This window comes from Sus scrofa, chromosome 14 (assembly GCF_054392235.1).
Source record: "Sus scrofa isolate SSC_HxYL_T2T_F1_AM1 chromosome 14, Sscrofa_HxYL_maternal_Yorkshire_Landrace_v2.0, whole genome shotgun sequence".
Lineage (NCBI taxonomy): Eukaryota > Metazoa > Chordata > Mammalia > Artiodactyla > Suidae > Sus > Sus scrofa.
The window spans coordinates 98,218,597-98,240,843 of record NC_139396.1 but is presented as its reverse complement, the minus strand read 5'-3'; the positions used below and the strand labels follow the sequence as shown (position 1 = coordinate 98,240,843).

At 36.8% G+C, this 22,247-nt stretch overlaps 3 protein-coding genes across 9 annotated transcripts in view; 2 read left to right on the top strand and 1 right to left on the bottom strand.

Moving 5' to 3' along the window:
• Positions 1-22,247, top strand: part of ECD (ecdysoneless cell cycle regulator) — a 114,492-nt gene that overhangs the window by 37,139 nt on the left and 55,106 nt on the right. The window lies entirely within an intron of this gene.
• FAM149B1 (family with sequence similarity 149 member B1) overlaps positions 1-22,247 on the bottom strand; it is a 74,571-nt gene that overhangs the window by 38,314 nt on the left and 14,010 nt on the right. For 4 of the 7 annotated variants that reach the window (XR_014828104.1, XM_021074321.2, XM_013983338.3 and 1 more), the window contains exons 4-7: positions 10,348-10,490; positions 9,331-9,447; positions 4,635-4,802; positions 55-242 (exon numbers count right to left, since the gene is read on the bottom strand). Coding sequence is in view for 6 of the 7 variants with exons in the window: in XM_021074321.2 (XP_020929980.2) it covers positions 55-242; positions 4,635-4,802; positions 9,331-9,447; positions 10,348-10,490 (616 nt within the window). In the remaining variant the exon portion in view is untranslated. Of the gene's footprint in view, positions 1-54; positions 1,791-4,634; positions 4,803-9,330; positions 9,448-10,347; positions 10,491-22,247 lie in introns of all 7 variants that reach the window. The other 3 variants (XM_021074322.2, XM_084997320.1, XM_084997322.1) reach the window with 2 other exon arrangements.
• The window catches only part of DNAJC9 (DnaJ heat shock protein family (Hsp40) member C9), a 74,648-nt gene that overhangs the window by 41,347 nt on the left and 11,054 nt on the right, over positions 1-22,247 (top strand). The gene's annotated exons all lie outside the window — the stretch shown is intronic.

Here is a 22,247-nt window from a genome sequence, read left to right as displayed (position 1 = left end):
TAGAGTTGGAAAATCATAAACAATTTTTTATATTGTTTTCACAAGGAGCCTTACCAGAAGCACATCCCTCCCAATGACTACGTGTTAGCTGCTCCATACAGCTTAGGACCTTGCTCCACACATCATCAAACACATAAGCAAGGACATCTTCTTTCATGCAGTAAAATGGAGCAATGGGTGGGTACCCTAATTTCTGTTTCTCTGTAGTTGCTTCTGATTTTTTTCCATGAAACCCCTCTTCCCTGTAACAGAAGCAAGAGAGAAAGACTTCATGGTTATTCTTCACCACTGTCTTTTGTCCTGCTTAAGAGTGTCATTTGTCGTACTCCCAGCTCCGCCAGGCATATGTTACACATGTATTAAGTTGCCTTGTGAACTAAGGGACTTCTCAAAAGAGGCGACTCTGCCTTTCCATTTTTACCCCCATCCCTCCTCACCACCACTACCCCTCCCCCCCCACCAAATAATAGAACAAGAAAAAGAAGACTGAGAATCACTGTACTTTTTCTAGCTTTAAACAGATAGGAGTTGTCAATTAAGCAACAAAGCAAGCTATGACAATTAAGCACATAGAAATAATCTTTTTGTTGTAATTGGATTACACTTAGATTAATATTAATGCAACATTTAATGATGTGCGTGTAACTCTGACCATGCTACATAAATATTTGAATTCATTATATGATTCATTAAGGAAATAGTCCACATCGATTATCAAAATTAGTATACTTTTTCTAATCCGAATAAAGATTTGGAATTTGGCTGTAAAGGAAAAAGAGGAAAGCCCAACAGTACAGGAAGCTACTCTGAGGCTCTGCCAGAGACCGTGTATCTATTAACTCAGAAACTCCCAGTTAGCCAAGTCTGTCTCTTCTCTGACAATGAGTGCCAATAGCCCCAGATTTCTGGAGGAAGAAAGTTTAGCTGCTAGATGTGCTTACTTATGACAAATGTGTTATAAACTAAAGCAAATTCTGGAACTGGCTTGGGGTGAAGAGAAGTATCTTCCAGCTTCTATAGTGAAACTTACTCCTAGGGCAACAAAGGTCTCAAGACTTAAATAGGAAACTATAAACAGGAAAAAAGGATGCTAACAGGTTTAAGCAGAGCAACCAGACTCTCTTTGCTTCTCCTCTCCCACAGAAGACCTGGCCTGGCATTAAGTGGCAGAGGAGGCTGATTAATATTAATTATATTTCAATTCATATTTCTTTTTAGAAGAGATAACACAGTCATACAATGAAAATTCAAATTGTACAGAAGGAAATGTATGTATGTAAAAAAGAAGTTTCCTACATCTCTGTCCCCATCCCCAGAATCAAACATACATAGGTCCAGGGATATGGTTACATTATACACTATACTGCACCTTGCTCTTCTAATTATTAATGATCCCTACCAATACATATAAATCTGCCTCTTTTAAAAAATAACTGCAGAGTATTCCCCTGGATATACTATATTTAACCAGTTATTGACCAACCAGCCTTTTGGTCTTATAATCAATACTGCAATTAATATCCTTGTATGGATCTTCCTTGACTTATGTATTGGGTTACAGCCTAATAAACCCATCATAAGTTGAAAATATCATAAAGTCAAAAATGCAGTTAGGAGTTCCCACTGTGGCGCAATGGGGTCGGCAGTGTCTCCGCAGCATCAGGATGCAAGTTGAAATCTGGCCCAGCACAGTGGATTAAAGGATCTGGTGTTGCTTCAACTCTGGTGTAGGCTGCAACTGTGGCGTGGATCTGATCCCTGGCCCAGGAACTCCACATGCTGTGCGGCAGCTGAAAAAGAAAAAAAAAATCCATTTAATACACCTCACCTACTGAACATTATAACTTAGTCTAGTCTTCCTTAAATGTGTTCAGAATACTTACATTACCCTACAGTTGGGCAGAATTATCTGACACAAAAACTATTTTATAATAAAGTGTTGAATATCTCATTGTCATTTTTGCAAAGTGAAAAGCAGTGGTTGAATGGGTGCAGAATGGTTCTAAGTGTATTGGTGGTTTACTCTAGTGACTGCGTGGCTGACTGGGAGCTGTGGCTTGCTGCCACTGCCCAGCACCATGAGAGAGTATCATACTGCATATTGCTAGCCCAGGAAAAGATCAAAATTCAGAGTAGAGTTGCTACTGAATATATGTCACTTCTGTCCATTGCAAAATTAAAAAATTGTAAGTTGAACTGTCTTAAGTTAGGGACCATATATATGTGGGTATTATATGTAGGGTAAATTCCTATAAATAGAATTATTGAGTCAAAGGGTATGTGCATTTCGATTTAAAGAAGTGGTATAGGAGTTCCTGTGGTGGCTCAGCAGAAATGAATCTGACTAGTATCCATGAGGATGCAGGTTCAATCCCTGGCCTTACACAGTGGGTTAAGGATCTGGCATTGCCAGGAGCTGTGGTGTAGGTCACAGATGTGGCTTTGATCCTGGTTGCTGTGGCTGTTGTGTAGGCTGGTGGCCACAGTTCTGATTCGACCCTTAGCCTGGGAACCTCCATGTGCCATAGGTGCAGCCCTAAAAATACAACAACATAAAAAAATTTTTTTAAATTTAAAAAAATAAAGAGGTGGTATAATTCTCCAATAGTTAAAATAATATGCTTGTTTTCTCATTCAAGGAATTATCAAGCTTCCTTATCTTTCGTTCTTTGCTAGTCTGACAGATAAAATAATATCTCGTTATAGTTTAAATTTACATCTCTGGTAGTAAATGAATTTCACTCATTTATTTAAAATCCCTTTTTTTGTTTTTTGGTTTTTTTTTTTTTGTCTTTTTAGGGCCACACCCACGGCATATGGAAATTTCCAGGCTAGGGGTTGAATCAGAGCTATAGCTGCCGGCCTACACCACAGCTCACAACATCACCAGATCCTTAACCCACTGAGCGAGGCCAGGGATAGAACCTGCATTCCTCATGGATACTAGTTGGGTTTGTTACCACTGAGCCATGATGGGAACTCCAAAGTCCACTTTCTTATAATGTGAACAATTCATGTTCTTTGACTGTTTTGTCCTTAATCCTTTCCTCACTGATACACATATTAAGGAAATTAAGCCTTTGTGTATATATAGACTGCAAGTATTTTTGCCAGTTTGCCATTTGTCTTTTGACTTTATAAGTTCTTTTATCCAGAAGTTTCAGTTTATGTAGTTATTTTTAAGAATTTCTTTCTTTTCTTTTTGGGCTCCCCTCGGCATATGGAGTTCCCAGTCTAGGGATCACATGTGTGCCTCAGTTGCAATCTATGCTGCACTTGCAGCAGTTCAGATCCTTTAAGCCACTGTGCTGGGCCAGGGATCCTGACACTGCAGAGATACTGCTAATCCTCTTGCACCACAGTGGGAACTCCAAGAATTTCTTAAATGATTTGTAGACTTTGTGCTATAGTTTGAAAGGCCTTCCCTATTCCCCAATTTTTTTTTAAAAGCAACCTTTCACATCTTATTTTCTTCCAAACTTATATGATCTCATTTGTCACATCTCAATCTCAGTATCTCAGTGGTATCTCTAAAAGTCTTGGGTTTACTATTAGGAAAGGAGAAGAGATGCCCCAAGGACACCTATGAGACACTAATATCCCATTTTAAATTAGTTACATCAGCTTTATCTTTTTATAAGCTAAAATGAAGGGAAAAGACCTTGAAGGAAAAGGGGGGAGAAAATAGGGATAATGTGATCTGGGCCAGATGAAGTGAAAGGAAAGGGGAAAATATCTGGAAAACCAAAAGAACATACTTACGATTCTTTTGGAACAATGGGCTAACTCAGTGATGCTATATGTATAGAAATCTAGGTTATGTTACCTGACCCTAGGACTGTGTACATTAAGCACGTGAGTAAGATGGCTCAATAGGAAGTATGATGGGAAGCAGAAAAGTCCAGAATCATGTGACACTAAATAGACCTAACCACAGCCTCACTGCTTCAAATGAAATTCTCATTTCTAGATGTGCTACTGTGACTATGAATTCTGAACTTTTAAAAGCTTAGAGGAATAGTTTAAGATGTTAATGTTTCAGAAAAGTAGCCTGGAATAGTGAAGAAATTGAATTTAGAATTAGATGAATAAAATTTAGCTTTACCTCAGACAAATCATTTAACTACTCTGATTCTGACCTATCCTGTAAAGAGGGTTAAAAATATCTATGTCACAGGGCTATTGTCAGAATACGATGAGAAAATGTAAATATTATTAATTATAAAGTCTCTGCCAAGTATAATGTTTTATGTAAATGTCATTTTCAGGCAGGACCTATGTAAACAAAATTCACACCTTTTTGACTCTTTAAAATTTCCACAAGTTACTGGTGATAATTTACAAAGAACAAAATCAAATTCTGTGGAGAAAAAAATTCATTCATTTTAAAATGTTTAATCTCAGGAAGAGGCAAATGACATGCACAGGAAGAAAATACACAAGGAAGTATGGTATGTGGAAGCAAAAGAAATTTAAATCACCTGAGTACATGAACTGAGAAGTAATAGAAAATAAATAACAGAAATTGACATAAATCTAATTATAGGTCATACTGGTGATATACTTTAGAAAAAAATAAATGTTAATATACAAAATAGGAGGAGAGTAAAAAGTTTAAAAGACATAATACTCACATATCTGTGTGATCGAATGCTAGATATTCCTCTATTACTCCTTCAGAAAAAATTATACAGTCTTCCTCTTCTCTTTCCGTGGAACACAAGCTAGGGGATTTGGCAATGGAAGACCCTTTAGGAGCATAAGAAGATGAAAAATGTAACTTCTTTCCCCTAATACCAAATCTAGAAGAGGAAAAAAAGAAAATATTAATTATACACAACATAAACAGTTCGCCAGCAACTAAGTCACACGAGTTTCAGCTCAAAGTCCTTTGCCCTGGTGACACCTTCCCCGGCTGCTCAAATCTTAATACCTATTATTTCTCAGAAGGGGAATAAACACCATTAGCCATTCTCACCTCCATTTCAAACCAAACTTATCTACCAGGGGACCTCTAGCAATGACTGAAACAGAGGAATAGATCACATCATGAAGATGTGACCTCATGATGCTGAAAGGAAGATAATATAACTTAGTACAGTGGTAAAGAAAATATGACTGTGGATGGCCCTACCAGTAGAAGAATTGAAAGAGCACATTTCCATGGTTTTGGAGAGCTTCGGAAAGATCTTTATATCTAAAAACACTGGATTTGTAATTGGCTTGAACAAGCTCTTGCATTCAGGATAGTTGTAAAAAAAAATCAAAATGAAAGCAAAAGCTATAATTTATAATGAATGACATGAAGGAGGAAGGCTTAAGACAAACCATACCATGTCACTTCCATGATTTTTTAAAATTGTGGTAAACAAAATAACATTAAATGCACCATCGTAACCATTTTAAACTGTACAGTTCAATAGTGTTAAGAATATTCACATTATTGTACAACAGATCTTTTGATTTTCTTATCTTGCAAATCTGAAACTGATAACCATTAAACACTAATTGCTCCTTCCCCTTCCTCTCCTCCCTTGCAACCACTCTTCTACTTTCTGTTTCTGACCTTTGTGACTGGCTTATTTCATTCATCATAATGTCTTTGAAGTTCATCCATATCATGGCATGTGACGGGACTTCATTCTATGATATGTCATTGTATGTATGCACCACATTTTCTTTAACCACTCATCTGTTGATGGACATTTGGGTTGTTTCCACCTCTTGGCTATTGTCAGTAATGCTGCAGTGAATATGGGTGTGCAAATATCTTTCTGAGATCCTGCTTAGAATTTTTTTGGATGTATACTCTGGAGTGAGATTGCTGGATCATATGGTAATTCTATTTTTAATTTTTTAAGGAACTTCCATACTGTTTTCCTTAATGGTTGCACCATTTTACATTCCCACCAACAGTACACAAAGGTTCCAATTTTTTCTCTACCTCTGCCAGCAGTTTTTATTTTCTGTAATAGGTATTAAGATTTGAGCAGCCCGGGAAGGTGTCACCAGGGCAAGGGACTTTGAGCTGAAACTTGTGCCATTCTGCTGGGTATGAGGTGATCTTTAATTGTGGGTTTTATTTGCATTCCTCTTGTGATTAATGATGTTGAACACCTTTTCATATACTTATTGGCTATTTATTTTCATTTAGAATTGCCTATGCTCTAGTCCTTTCTCCACTTTTATTTTACTTATTTATTTTTTTGCTTTTTTTTTTTTTTTTTTTAGGGCTTCACATGTGGCATATGGAAGTTCCCAGGCTAGGGACAGAATTGGAGCTGCAGCTGCTGGCCTACACCACAGCCACAGCAACATAGGGTCTGAGCCTCATATGTGATCTGTGCTCCAGCTCATGGCAACAACCCAATGAGCAAGGCCCAGGATCAAACCCGCGTCCTCATAGATACTAGTCAGGTTTGTTACCACTGAGCCACAATGGGAACTCCCTTTGTCCATTTTTTTTTTTTTGCTTTTTAGGGCCGCACTTGCGGCATATGGAGGTTCCATAGTAGTCAGGCTAGTAGTCAAATCAGAGCTACAGCTGCCGGCTTGCCCCACAGCCACAGCAACGCAGGATCCAAGCCAAGTCTGCGACCTACACCACAGCTCACTGCAACGCTGGATCCTTTACTCACTGAGTGAGGCCAGGGATCAAACCTGCAACCTCGTGGTTACTAGTTGGGTTCTTTAACCACTGAACCATGAGGGAAACACCAATTGGAGCTGTATGTAGCCGCCAGCCTACCTGACAGCCACAGCAATGCCAGATCTGAGCCGCATCTGCAACCTACACCACTGCTCATGGCAACCCCAGATCCTTAACCCACTGAGGGAGGCCAGAGATGGAACCTGCAACCTCATGGTTCATAGTCGGAACAGGAACTCCCCTTTGTCCATTTTTAATCTGGGTTATTTTTGTTGTTGTTGTAGTTCTGGAAGTCCCGTATACATTCTAGATGTTAACCCCTTAGCAGATAATGTGATCTGCAAATATTCTCTCCCATTCTACAAGCTGCCTTTTTACTCTGATGATTGTTTCTTTTGATGCACAAAATTTTTAAATTTGATGTCCTATTTGTCTGTTTTATTTTTGTTGCCTATGCACTTGGTGTCCCATTCAATAAATCATGGCCAAATCCAATATCCTGAAGCTTTCCACCTATACTTTAATCTAGGAGTTTCAGTAGTTTTAGGTCTTACATTTAGGTCTTTATAATCCATTTTGGGTTAATTTCAGTATATGGCATAAGGTAAAGGTCCCACAACATTCTTTTGCATGTGGATATCAAGTTTTCCCAGCACCATCTATTAAAGAGATTGCCCTTTCCCACTATTTAGTCTTGGCATCCTTGATGAAAATCATTTAGTAATATACACAAAGGTTTATTTCTGAGCTCTCTGGGGTTTTTTGGCCGTGTTTGCAGCATGCAGAAGTTCCTGGGCCATGGATCAAACCCGCATCACTGTAGCAACCTGAGCTGCAGCAGTAACAATGCCAGATCCTTAACCTGCTGAGTCACCAGAGGACTCCTCTATTCTCTTAATGATTTTTAAGGGTTATAATTCTGCATGTAGTCATAAACTTTAGCAACTTATTAGATATTATAGTTAATTTTGTTGAGCTATATATTTAAATTAAGGGTGGATAAGCTCCTTAAGCTAACTGAAGCAGGAGACTGCATAGTTTTTGTTTGTTTGTTTTTTCAAATGGAAATGTCCTCAAACTCATCTGTTCAGGGGTCTTTTCTAGCCTGTGTTTTCTCCTTATGTTGTCATCATCTTCTATTGTTAAAAGTTCCTGGAATTCCATTTGGACCTAGACACTAATATTTGTTTTGATTGATAATATTGTTTTTGCAACCATAATATCAATTCATTTTCATGGAGTTTGTTGTCATATAAATATGGTGTTTTAATTTAATTTTTTAAAAAGTTGAATGCTATGTTCTAGGCAGTGTGCTAGGTGTTAGAGATACAAAGAAGAGATAGTATTTTTGTGTTGTTTATTGTACTACTTTCCTCTGGCCCAAGAATTCCTCAGGAATGGAAACTAGACCAAATAACTTATTTAAATAGATTTGAATAAAGCAATAATGTTTTACTTTGCGGTCTGATGAAATTACTACAAGCCCAAAAAGGCATCAGTAGTATTAGTACAACTCTTAGAAGGTATCAAATAAGTAAAACTACAATCTTAGGGGAAAAAGCAAAGGAATAATTTAAAAATGAATTAAATCCATGCCATTGTAGCACAGAATTACGGGTCAGCATAGGGTTGGTTGTTTTTCGTTTGTTTGTTTTTTATGGCTGCACTTGTGGCATACAGAGGTTCCCAGGATGAGGGGCTGAATCAGAGCTGCAGCTGCAGGCCTATATGGCAGTCACAGCAACACCAGATCTGAGCTGCATCTATGAATGACATGGGCTTGTTGCAACGCTGAATCCTTAACCCACTGAGCAAGGCCAGGGATCGCACCCTTATCCTCACAGACACTATGTCGGGTTTGTAACCTGCTACATAGGTTTTTAAAATAATCCTATTTGTGTTTATTTTGCTACTGTTTAAAGAGTTTGAGATGTTCAAAGAATTAGCCACTTTAGCTAATGTGCTAATTACCGACTTTAAGCTAATAAACTAACAGCAGTTTAACTTCCATAAAGAAATTAAGTTTTAATTAGTATCATGTTTCAGAAAAATCACTTTTTCAAAATTTTTTTTAAAAAATTTTATTTTTATTTATTTATTTATTTATTGTCTTTTTGCCTTTTCTAGTGCCTCTCCCACGGTATGGAGGTTCCCAGGCTAGGGGTCCAATCGGAGCTGTAGCCACCGGCCTATGCCAGAGCCACAGCAACACAGGATCCGAGCTGTGTCTGCAACCTACACCACAGCTCACGGCAACGCCGGATCCTTAACCCACTGAGCGAGGCCAGGGATCGAACCCGCAACCTCCTGGTTCCTAGTCAGATTCGTTAGCCACTGCGCCACGACGGGAACTCCCTAAAAAATTTTAGTCTGTTTCTTAGATTTCTGTTTAAACCAGTCTATCTACACATTTATTCCAAGAGGGAAGTATCTGTATTTATAGATAGACATAGATATAAATATATATAGATCAGAATAACCCTTCAGTCCTCAAGAATGTCGTACTTTTTGACAAAAAAATTAAGTAACAAAATTCTAATATGCATAAAGACTACAATCTTACAGAATTTGCTGTGCTTTACTAAATTCCAAAAAGTAGGAAGCAGTACCCGTAGTATAACTGGTAGAATATAATACTTGCATATTAGACTATATAGATATTTAGATATTAGAATACTTACATTGTAGAATCTCTTTCTTGAGATAGCGTTGCCTCATGTGAAGCTGAAACAGCAGAAGGGGATCTAGGATACAGCCTATAACCTTCACTTGGAGTGATTATCTGCCTACCCAGAATCCTTCAAAATGAAGAACACAAAGAGTTAATTAAGCACCTTCACCTGGCATAATACAAGATGTAGGTGTTTTTAGGGCAAATTTGATGGCTCTACAGAGAAGTCCAGTATATACTTAGTTCATTACTGATTAAGAATGATTCTTGAGGAAATGTGAATCCAGAGCCTTTTTAAAGGTATATCTCACTTCTGTAGAATGGAAACAGAAAAGATAAAGCCACAGTTCCCCCCAACCTCCAAAAAATACAAGGAAACCAGGCAAACACTTATAATTTTCCCTCCATTCTCTGTAACAGTCTTCACTAAAACTGCCAAAATGGGTGAAAGGCAGGCCAAATTAGTGAAAACTGAATTAATTTCTTAAGAACATGAAGCTTGGGAAGTTTCCTGGTGGTCTAGTGGTTAGGACTTGGTGCTTTCTGGGAGCTGAGATCCCACATCAAGCCACTGCACGCCATGGGATAATCAGAACAAAAAAAATACGAAGCATTATAAATTTTAAGCTTGTGTAGCACATGTGCTATTGTGGTTTCTAAAGGAAGCTTCCTAATAGCTTATGTCTGCTCTCAAGTATACATATATAAGAATTTACTTGTAGACAAGAGTTTAATCAAATACATTTTCTAACCCTCTTGTTCAAAAGAAAGGCTCCGGACAGCCACAGTACATGGATCACAGCTGCTGGTATAGAAATTGTATTACTCAATTAGACAACATATTGGTAGTTATGAAAACTGAGAAACTTGCATCAACATGAGTTTTCTATCAACTGAGGCTTTCCACTGCATAGCCTTATTTATACAAAACTATGTCCTTATAAAGATTTCAGAATACAAGCTTTTTTTGGAAATCTACTCTTATCAAGTTTTAGTATTAGCTATGAATATACAAGGGCTCCAATACCTGAGGTGAGGAAAGCTACATGTCCACTGTTGGCACTCTTCTTGTAGACTCTTAGTATGTACACTCAACTTCTGCTCATACAAGAGTTCATCAATGGCTGTGAACATTGCCTGTACTTTTTCAGTGGCATTTTGATCAAGTTCCTAGAAGAAATTATCACCCCAAAATATTTAGGTGAGCTTCAATCTCTTTTAAAAATCACTAAGATTGAAAGCAATCAGATTTTGTTCTGTTTTCAATATTTAATCCATTTGTGTGAAAGAAAAGTTGCTAGTGAGTTTTCAGATCTTAAAATATTCAAATGGCCTCCCTATTTAAAGAATATTTGTAGAAATATCTGTTTTTAAAGTAAAATTTTCTTCATCATAAAAATCCAGTTAAATATAAAGAAAAAATAAAAATTGCCAATAATTCTACCACTCAAAGATAGTGATTGTTTTTATAGTTGCTTGCTCCAGTATTTTTTTATAGTTTAAGGTAGAAATTACTTTGTAGTCTGTATTTTTCACTTGACCATTTAGGCTAAATCTATGCCCTATAATCCATCTGTTAGCAGCAGCCAAAGAGATGACTATAAAATGTGAATCTGATCATGTTATCTGATATTCTGCTTACTCTCTACTTCATCTGTTTTTATGTGCCCTTTGACATTCTGGTGGAAGAAAAGTTACACCTTCTTTTAAAAGTACAAAATGAGGAGTTGCCGTCGTGGCGCAGTGGTTAAGTGTTTAACGAATCCGACTAGGAACCATGAGGTCGCGGGTTCGGTCCCTGCCCTTGCTCAGTGGGTTAACGATCCAGCGTTGCCGTGAGCTGTGGTGTAGGTTGCAGACGCGGCTCGGATCCCGCGTTGCTGTGGCTCTGGCGTAGGCTGGTGGCTGCAGCTCCGATTCGACCCCTAGCCTGGGAACCTCCATATGCTGAGGGAGCGGCCCAAGAAATAGCAAAAAAAAAAAAAGACAAAAAAAAAATAGCCTAAAAGTACAAAATGAGAAATATGTATTTTATCTGTAACAATGAAAGCTTCTATCTAATAAAAAAGGCAGATAGAGAGGTTAACTTTAAAGACTCAACACAATACAGTTTTAAAAATGTCTCACTTATTGTTTTCAAGCCTGGGAGATGACGTTGAACTTTCCTAGTATCGGTGAAATTTTTTTGTGTCTTTTTAAAAGGGCCACACCCACGGCACATAGAGGTTCCCAGGCTAGGGGTCAATCTGGAGCTGTAGCTGCTGGCCTACACCACAGTCACAGCAACACCAGATCCTTAATCCACTGAGTGAGGCCAGGGATCGAACCTGCGTCCTTATGGATACTAATCAGATTCGTTTCTCCTGAGTCACAATGGGAACTCCTGAAACTTATTTTTACTTTTAAACATTTATCAATTTATATTCTATTCATGTCAACTTTCTTTGCTGACATTTGGCTGTTAAATTTTTCACCCCTTAATTTTGAACATTTGAGTGTCATTCCATTTTTGATGTTTCTTTAAATAGCATGTAGCTGGATTTTCAAAATCCAGTTTCAGAGTCTCTGTCTTTTATTTGTAGCTAAGTTTTATCCATTCATAATTATTGTAATGTACAATATTTGGACTTAGTCCTACCATTTATTTTGTGTTTTCTATTTAACTCTCTTTTTCTTTTTCTTGTGTTTTTAAATTCATTCTTTTCCTTCTTTTTTTCTTGACTTTTCTAGGGCCACACCCGTGGCATATGGAGGTTCCCAGGCTAGGGGTTGAATCAGAGCTGTAGCTGCCAACCTACGCCAGAGCCACAGCAACGAAGGATCTGAGCCGCGTTTGCAACCTACACAACAGCTCAAGGCAACAACAGATCCTTAACCCACTGAGTGAGGCCAGGGATTGAACCCACAACCTCATCGTTCCTAGTGGATTTGTTAACCACTGAGCCACAACAGGAACTCTGTCTTTTCCTTCTGTTAGAGTGATTTTCCCTATTTTCCCTATAAATTTGAAAGTTATTCATTATTTTTATATTCTTTTAGTAATACTTAAAATTCTGGGAGTTCCCGTCATGTCTCAGTGGTTAACGAATCCGACTAGGAGCCATGAGGTTGTGGGTTCAATCCCTGGCCTTGCTCAGCAGGTTAAGGATCTGGTGTGCTGTGAGCTGTGGTGTAAGTTGCAGACACAGCTTGGATCCCACATTGCTGTGGCTCTGATGTAGACCGGCAGCTACAGCTCTGATTGGACCCCTAGCCTGGGAACCTCCATGTGCCGCAGAGTGGCCCTAGAAAAGGCAAAAAATAAAAAATAAAAAAATAATAATAAAATGCTGGCATCCACATACCCTTATTTTCCTAACAAAGTTTGAAGTTTTTCAGGATTTCTGTCCTCCACTGAAACAAAGAACTTAGATCATTTTGCAATATATATATAAATCCAACTATTTTGTACACCTCAAAGTAATACAATGTTTTATGTCAATTATATCTCAATTTTTAAAAGAAAAAAGATATGAGATACACTGTGAGGATACAATACCAGAACTTGATGACTGATTCAGTGCAAGAGGTGGTTATAAAGATGAATCCAAGCCTTCCATTCTGGATTATAGGATGCTGCTAGTAATAATGTGAACATTCATCAAATAAACTTAGTCTTTACATGAATAGATCTCAAAGGCCTTTATACTAATTAACCAGTCTCTATCATATCTTTTACTCTTTTTATTTTTATCTAATTTTTTGACTTAGCATTATATGTGTGTGTGTCTTCTCAGGGCCACACCCATGGCATATGGAGGTTCCCAGGCTAGGGGTCAAATCAGAGCTGTAGCCACCAGCCTACATCACAGCCATAGCAACTCGGGATCCGAGCTGCATTTGTGACCTACACCACAGCTCATGGCATGCCAGATCTTTAACCCTCAGAGTGAGGCCAGGGATCAAACCCTCATCCTCATAGATCCTAGTCAGATTCGTTTCTGCTGAACCACGATGGAAACTCCTGTATCATGCATTTTTAAAGCAGGAGAGGCAAGCACTTAGGACTTCTCAGGAAACACATTTTTACTAGTGTTTTTTGAGGTTTAGGACCATGTGGACAGTGAAATAAATCTTAAAATATTACTAAATAATACTAAAAAGGTGAAATATAATAAGGCAGAATGGAATTTAAAATATCATAGTGATCACTCATAATGGTTATTACTTTGTGTAATTTTTTTTGTCTTCTATATTGAGTACCCACACTGGATCACAATATCAACTACATGCATTAGTGTGAGTTGCAGTTTAAAAAATTTGAAGTCACTTTCCAGTCTAAATCTTACCCCCTTCAGTTTATAGAATTATTGACAGGAACAGATAGGGATATGGGGGCTTGGACATCTTTCCCCACTTTAACAATAAATGACAATCCAATTATGTAAAACCAAAAAAATTTTATAAGGAAATTGATTATGCTTTAACTTCCTTCTAAGCATCTTACATGAGCTATTTATTTTGAATTTTAGTATTAGTGTTGTTTTGAATACATAAAGTTATGGTTATTTGTTTTAGTAACTACTTAGATTTACCAATATGCTTTGCCAATTACTTTTGCTTTTTATATCCCATTCCTTCCTTCTGGCTTTTTTTTCCTTCTTGTCCAATCTGTCCTTTAATAGTTCTTTCAATGAGTATATTGAATGGGAAACTCTTGTAGCATAAATGTTTTAAATGTCTTTGTCTTGCCTTTACTATTAAATGATAGTGTATCACATGTAATCATTAAGATAGAAATATATCATTCACTTTTTCCTTAGCAGTTTAAAGATATAATATCATTATCATCTGGCATTTTTTTTTTTCTTTTTTGGCTACACCCATGGCACATGGAAGTTCCCAGGCCAGAGACTGCATCTGAGCTGCAGCTGTGACCTACACCACAGCTGGGGCAACATAGATCCTTAAGCCACTGGACTGGGCTGACATTTATTGGTAATTGTGAGCAATCAGCTGTAAATCTGATTTTTATTCTATTATATGTGGTCCATCTCTTCTAATAGCTTTTAACAATTTTTTAATCTGATTTTGTGCAGTTTCTTTGGAATATATTTGGGAGGTTTTTTTTTTTTGTTTTTTTTTTTTTAATTTGTCCCTCTCTTGATATGCTTTTTCAGTATGAAGACTTTTGTCTTTCATTCTTTTTTTGGAGGGGGGGCACACCCAATGCATATGAAGGTTCCCAGGCCAGGGGCAAATTGGAGCTGCAGCTGCGACCTACACCACAGCTCACAGCAACACTGGATCCTTAACCCACTGAGTGAGGCCAGGGATCGAACCCACATCCTCATGGATCCTAGTTGGGTTTGTTAACCACTGAGCCATGAAGGGAACACCTGTATTTCTTTAATTCTTATAAAAGTTAATGATTATTTATTAATTAATGATTTATTATTTCTTCGAATATTGCCTTTTTTATACTCTCTCTTTCCAAAATTTCTGTTAAACATCTGTTAGATGTTACAGCATCTTAATCCATCTTCAGTATCTCGTATGTACTCTTCAAATTCTCAATGAAGCCAGCTCTCTGGTTCTAGGTCATTTTCTTAGTTCTGTCATTCAGCTCACCAGTATTCTATTTCACTGGATCCAGTTTACATGTAGTAGTTAATATCCAGTTATCTATTGAGATATTTCAAATGCTATTCATGCCTAAGGTTTAAACTAGGTCTTCATACCTATATTTTCTTAAATCTCTACCTGCTTTGTTTTAAAACCTGCAATAATGCTAATAGGTGCTGTCTTATCCCTTAATTCTCTGAGTATTTTAAAAATTTAATAAACCTTATTGAGGAATAATCTACATATAATAACATTTCAAGAATATACAGCACAATAAGATCTGACAAATATATTCATCCATGTAACCACCATTCCCTTCCAGATATACATTTCTGTGACCCTAGAATGTTTCCTTGCACCCATGCAGTAGTTGAAGTTTCCTATTCCCAGTGTCATGAAACCACTGCTCTGATTTCTATCAGTATAAATTAGCTTTGCCTATTCTAGAACTTCATATAAATATGATCATGAAGGATGTATTTTTCTATGTTTAGCTTCCTTCACTCAGCAGAATGTTTTTGAGGTTCACTTATGTTGTTGCATGTGTTACTCTACATTACATTCTATTGCATTGTAAGAGTATGACACATTTGTTTATTCATTCTCCTGTTGAGGGACATTTGGATTATTTATTATTATGAATAAATCTACTGTGAACATTCATGCATAAATCTTTTTCTGGACATATATCTTTATTTCTCTCAGATGAATACCTAGCAGTAGAATTACTGAGTCTTATAATGAGTGGGTGTTTAATGTTAAAATAAACTACTAGGAGTTCCCGTCGTGGCGCAGTGGTCAACGAATCCGACTAGGAACCATGAGGTTGCAGGTTCGGTCCCTGCCCTTGCTCAGTGGGTTAACGATCCGGCATTGCCGTGAGCTGTGGTGTAGGTTGCAGACGCGGCTCGGATCCCGCGTTGCTGTGGCTCTGGTGTAGGCTGGTGGCTACAGCTCCGATTCGACCCCTAGCCTGGGAACCTCCATATGCCGCGTGAGCGGCCCTAGAAAAGACAAAAATAAATAAATAAATAAAAATTAAAAAAAAAATAAAGTAAACTACTAAACTATATTGTAGAATAAATATACAACTTAGCACTTCCATAAGAAATACATCAGCACTAAATCCGCTCCGCATCCTGACTAATACTAGGTATTGTCAGTCTTTTTCAGTTTTAGCGATTATAGTGAATGCAAAGTGGTGTATCATTTGGTTTTAAATTTGCATTTCCCTGTGATAATACTGAGCATCTTTCTGTATGCTGCTTGGCCATTCATATGTTTTCTTTTAGAGTTGTCCAAGCCTTATGCCCATTTTTTTTCAACTGACTTTATTTATCTCCTTAATACGGAGTTTAAGTTTTGGATACAAGTCCTTTGTCAGATATATGTATTGCAAATATTGTCTCCCCGTCTGTCGTGTGACCTTTCACTTTCTTCATAGTATATTGGAAACACAAAAGATTTTAATTTTTGAAAAAAGTGTATAGGAGTATTAACTTACAAAGTTGCATTAGTTTCAGGTGTACAGCAAAGTAAAAGAGTTATATATACATTCCTTTTTAGATTCTTTTGCTGTATAGGTTATTATAGAGTATTGAGTACATTTCCCTGTGCTATACAGTAGGTCCTCATTACCTATCTGTTTTATATATAGTAGTGTGTATATGTCAATCCCAACCTCCTAGTTTTTCCCCCTTCCCATGTTTCCCCTTTGGTAACCATGTTTGGTTTTGAAATCTGAGCCTATTTTCTGTTTTTGAATGTTCTTTTGCATCATTTTATTAGATTCCACATATTAGTGATTTCATATGATATTTGTCTTTGTCTGACTTACTTCACTTAGTATAATTTTTAGGCCCATCCATGTTGCTGCTAATGGCATTATTTTGTTCTTTTTTATGTCTGAGTAGTACTTCATTGAATATATGCACCATAGTTTTCTTTTTTTTTTTTTTTTTCCAACTACATCCATGGCATATGGAAATTCCTGGGCCAGGAATCAAACCAAGCTGCAGCTGTGGTGATGCCAGATCCTTAACCCACTGCAGTGGGCCAGGGATCAAACCTTGCTGCCACAGATACAATGTTGGATCCTTAACCTGCTATGTCATGATGGAAGCTCCTCACATCTTCTTTATCCATTTCTGTTGATGGGCATTTAGGAACCACCATACTGTTCTCCATAGCGGTTGCACTAGCTTACATCTCCACCAACAGTGTAGGAGGGTTCCCTTTTCTCCACACCCTCTCCAGCATTTATTATTTGTAGACTTCTTGATGATAGCCATTCTGACTGGTGTGAAGTGATGCCTCAATGTAGTTTTGATTTGCATTTCTCTAATAATTAGTGATGTTGAGCATCTTTTCATGTGCTTTTTGGCCATCTGTCTTCTAATAGATCTTCTGACCATTTTTTAATTGGGTTGTTTGTTTTTTTCATATAAAACTGTATGAGGTGTTTGTTTATTTTGGAGATTAATCTCTTGTTAGTCAGTTCGTTTGCAAAGATTTTTCTCCTATTGTGTGCTGTCTTTTTGTTTTGTCTATGGTTTCCTTCACTGTGCAAAAGCTTTTTTTAATTAGGCCCCATTTATTTTTGTTTTGTTTTGTTTTTCTTTGCATTACTCCAGGAGATAGATCAAAAAAGATACTGCTGTAATTTATGTCAAAGAATATTCTGCCTGGGGTTCCCGTCGTGGCTCAGTAGTTAACGAATCTGACTAGGAACCATGAGGTTGTAGGTTTGATCCCTGGCCTCGCTCAGTGGGTTAAGGATCTGGCGTTGCCGTGAGCTGTGGTATAGGTCGCAGATACAGCTCGGATCCTGTGTTGCTGTGGCTGTGGTATAGGCCGGAGGCTACAGCTCCGATTGGACCCCTAGCCTGGGAACCTCCATGTGCTGTGGGTGCGCCCCTAGAAAATGCAAAACAAACAAACAAACAAACAAAAAAGAATGCTCTGCCTGTGTTTTCTACTGAGTTACTATAAAGTATCCAGCCTTACATTTAGAGCTTTAATCCATTTTGAGTTTTTTAATGTATATTAGAGTGTTCTAATTTCATTCTTTTACCAAGCTGACCAACTTAAAAGATTTTGATTTTGATGGAGTCAAATTTATCAGTTTTTTTAGGCTTATGCTTTTGGTGTGTCGTATCTATGAATTCATTGCCTAACCCAGGGTTATGTGGGTTTTCTCATACATTTTCCTCTAAAAGATTGACAGTTTTTGCTCTTACATTTAAGTTTATAATTAATTTGAGTAAATTTCCTGTATGGTGTAAGGTAGGGTCTAAATTCATCTTTCTGCATATGGATATCCAGTTGTCCCAGCAACATTTATTGGAAAAAATATCCTTTCCCAGTTAAATTGCCTTGGTAATTCTTCACCAAAAAACTGACCATAAATATAAGAGTTTATTTCTAGATTCTCTATTCTGTTCCAGTGGTCTATAGGCCTATCCTTATGTCAGTACCATACTGTTTGATTACCATTATATTAAGTTTGAAATGTGACAGAATAAGGCCTCTGTCTTCTATCTCAAAATTCTTTTGAACTGATCTGGGTCTTTTGCAATTCCATGTCAATCAGGATTAGCTTATCAGTGTCTACAAAAAATCTGCTGAGATTCTGACAGAGAATACACTAAATATATAGATCAATTTGGGGATAAATGCTGTCTTAATATTTAGTCATCCAATCCATGAACATGGAATGTCTCTTATTGGTTTATATTTCATTTCTCTCAGCAACGTTTTAAATTTTTCAGCAAATGTCTTGTTCTTTTGTTAAATTTATCCCTAGCAATTTTTTTGTTCTTTGTGAAATGAATTTTTAATTTTCATTTTCAGATTATTCATTACTAAGGTACAGGAACACAACAGATTTTAGAAATTTAGATACAATTCCCATACCATGAAATTCATCCTTTTAAAGTGTAAAATTTGGAGTTCCCACTGTGGCTCTGCAGTAACAAACGTGACTAGTATCCGTGAGGACTTGGATTCAATCCCTGGCCCTGTTCAGTGGGTTAAGGATCCAGCATTGCCATGAGCTGTAGCGTAGGTTGCAGACGTGGCTCTGGTGTTGCTGTGGCTGTGGCATAGGCCAGCAGCTGCAGCTCTGATTGGACCTCTTGCCTGGGAACTTCCACATGCCATGGATGTGGCCCTAAAAAGACAAGTATAAAATGTAGTGGGTTTAGTATATTCGCAGTGGTCTGTAGTATATGCACAGTTGTGCAACCATCACCACCATTTAATTCCAGAACATTTTCATCACTTCCAAGAGAAACTCTTCCTCCAGTAGCAACCACTCTCCATTCCTCTCCCTGCTGAGCTCCTCACCACTACTAATTTACATTATCTCTATAGATTTGCTTCTCTGGTAATTTTATATATATGAAATCATATATGCCCTTTTTGTCAGTCTTATTTCACTTAGCATGTTTTCAAGGTTCTTCCACAGTATAGCATGTATTAGTATTTCCTTTTTATGGCATTATATAAATATACTATATTGCATTATAGAAATATACCATATTTACAAATGATTTTTATAAATTGTGTTATATAAATTATATATATTGCATTATATAAATTACATATATAATATTGCATTATATAAATATACCATATTTACAACTGATTTTTGTAAACTGACTTGATATACTGTGACCTTCTTTTAACTCATTTCTTAGTTCTAGATAGATGGGGGGGTGAGATGGAGGAAGTGTGAATTTTTTAGGATTTTTTGCATCATGTCATCTGCAGATGAAGATAGTTTTATGTATTCCTTTCGAACGTAGTTGCTTTTCATTTCCTGACTTTGTCCTGTTGCATTGACTAAAACTTCCAAAACAATACAGAAAAAAAAGTTGCAAGAGTGGACATCTTTACCTTGTACCTGATCTTAAGAGGAAAATATTCAGTCTTTTCCCATTACCTACACTGTGAATTTTAGCTGGCTTTTATCAAGTTAATGAAGTTCCCTTTTATTTTCTAGTCTTTTGAGAGGTTTTTTTTTAATCATGAATGGGTATTGGATTTTGTCATATGCTTTTTCTGTGCCTATTGAGAAAATTGTGTCTTTTTTCTCATTATTATGATAATGTTAAATTAATTTTCTAATGTTAAACCAGCTGTATATTCCTTAGATAAATTCCACTTGGTCAGGGTAAATAATCCCTTCATGTTGCTTGGTTTGGTTTGCTAATAATTTCAAGAGGAATGTTAATTTGTAGCTTTCTCTTTATGTGATGTCTTTGTCTGACTTTGGTATCAGAGTTATACTGGCTTCATAGAATGAGTTAGGAACCATTCCCTCTTTTCTGAAAGATTGGTATTATTTCTTCTTTAAATATTTAAACATATGTAGAAACACAATTGATTTTTTCATATTGACCTTATATCTTGTGGTCTTGTTAAGCTCATTAGTTCTAATCAGTTTTGTTTGTTCATTTTGTGAATTCCTTAGAGTTTTTTACATACAGAATTCCTTTCTTGTGATGTCTTAGTGTGGTTTGGTTTCAAGGTAATATTAGCCTCACTGAATTAGTTGGGAAGTTTTCCTTCCTCTGTTTTCTGATAAGGACTATGAAAAATAGTTACTATTTACTCTTTGAAAATTTGGTAGAATTTACCAGTGAAGCCATCTATGCCTGGGCTTTCCTTTGTAGCAAGATTTTTAATTAGTATTTTTTTTTCTTTTTTGGCCGCACCCTCGGCGTATGGAAGTTTCCAGACCAGGGATCAAATCCAAGCCATAGCTGTGACATAGGCCACACCACAGAACCACTGCACCACAGAAACTCCTAATTACTAATTTAATTTCTTTAATTAGTATGTATCTATAGGAATTTTAAATTTCTTTTTGAGTCAATTTTGTGTTTTTCTAGAAATTTTATCTAAATTATCTAATTTCTTGGTATGATGTTGGTTATTCTATTTCCTTAGTCCTTTTACTTTCTGTAAGGTCAGTAGTTATGTCCTCACTTTCATTTCTAATCTTGTTAATTTGTGTCTTCTTTTTTCTTTGTCAAATTGGCTAAAAACATCAATTTTGTTGCCAGTTTTCCAAGAACCAACTTTTGATTTTTTTGAGTTTTTCTGTTGTTTTTGTTTTTTGTTTTATTAATTTTTACTCTAATAGGAATTATTTCCTTCCTTCTGCTTGCTTTGCTCTTCTTGTTTAGTTTCTTAAGGTAGAAGTTTATGTTATTGATTTAAGATGCTCCTTTTTTCTATAGGCACTTTTCTGTTTTAGTATAATTGACATATGTTGGTTTCAGGTGTATAATATAATGATTCAATATTTGCATGTATAGCACATTGTAAATCTAGTTAACCTCCATCACCATGATAGTTCCAGAATTTTTTTTCTCATGATGAGAACTTGTAAGATCTTCACTCTTAGTACCTTTCAAATATGTACTACAGTATCATTAACTATAGTCTCTATGTTGTACATCACATCCCCATGACTTACTTATTTTATAACTGGGAGTTTGGACCTTTTGACACCCTTTACCCACCCTTACCCCACCTCTGTCACCACCAATCTGTCCTGTGCCTAAAAGCTTGAGGTTTTTTTCTATAGGTATTTAAAGCTGTAAGTTTTCCTCTAAGCGCCACTTTAGCTACCTCCTAAAATTTTTGATATCCTGCTTTTCCCTTTTTGTTGCAAGACATGTTTCCTTGAAAACTCCATCTTGTCCTTCTTTACTTTATCCCATCTTCTTGTCTTACTTTATCCCATCTTCCTGCTTTGAAAAACAGTCACAGTGCTGGTAAATGACTTAAGTTTAAGAGCAAAGACCTAAAGGCATAAGTGACTTAAGTTTAAGTACTGTTATGTGCCTAGAGGTCAGAGTAAGAGCTTAACCCTTTACCACCTAAGTGGCATTTTAAATAGTAAAAGAACTTATATAATAGTAAACAAACCCTGTATCATCCACCCATAGCCACTCCTCACTTGATCTCATCTAAAGAGCACAATAAAAGCAGTGTGGATTCTGGAGGCAGGGCTCTTGGTCCCTGAGACCTTGAGTCCCCCGGCTCCCACCTTTACTTAAGATAAATGTCTCTGTGTCTTGTTTTATGTTAACTATTTTTCCTTAAGTTCCACAGCACCCGTTCTTCAGCCCCATCCTGCTGAGCTGGCCCTGGCACCTTTTCATTCAATTAAAAATATTTTCTAACTTCCCTTGTAGATTTGTTCTTTAACCCATCAGTTATTTAGAAGGGCACTGTGTAGTTTCCAAATGCTTGGGGATATCCCAAGTTTATATCCATTGTTGATTTCTAATAATTCCAGCATGTTTG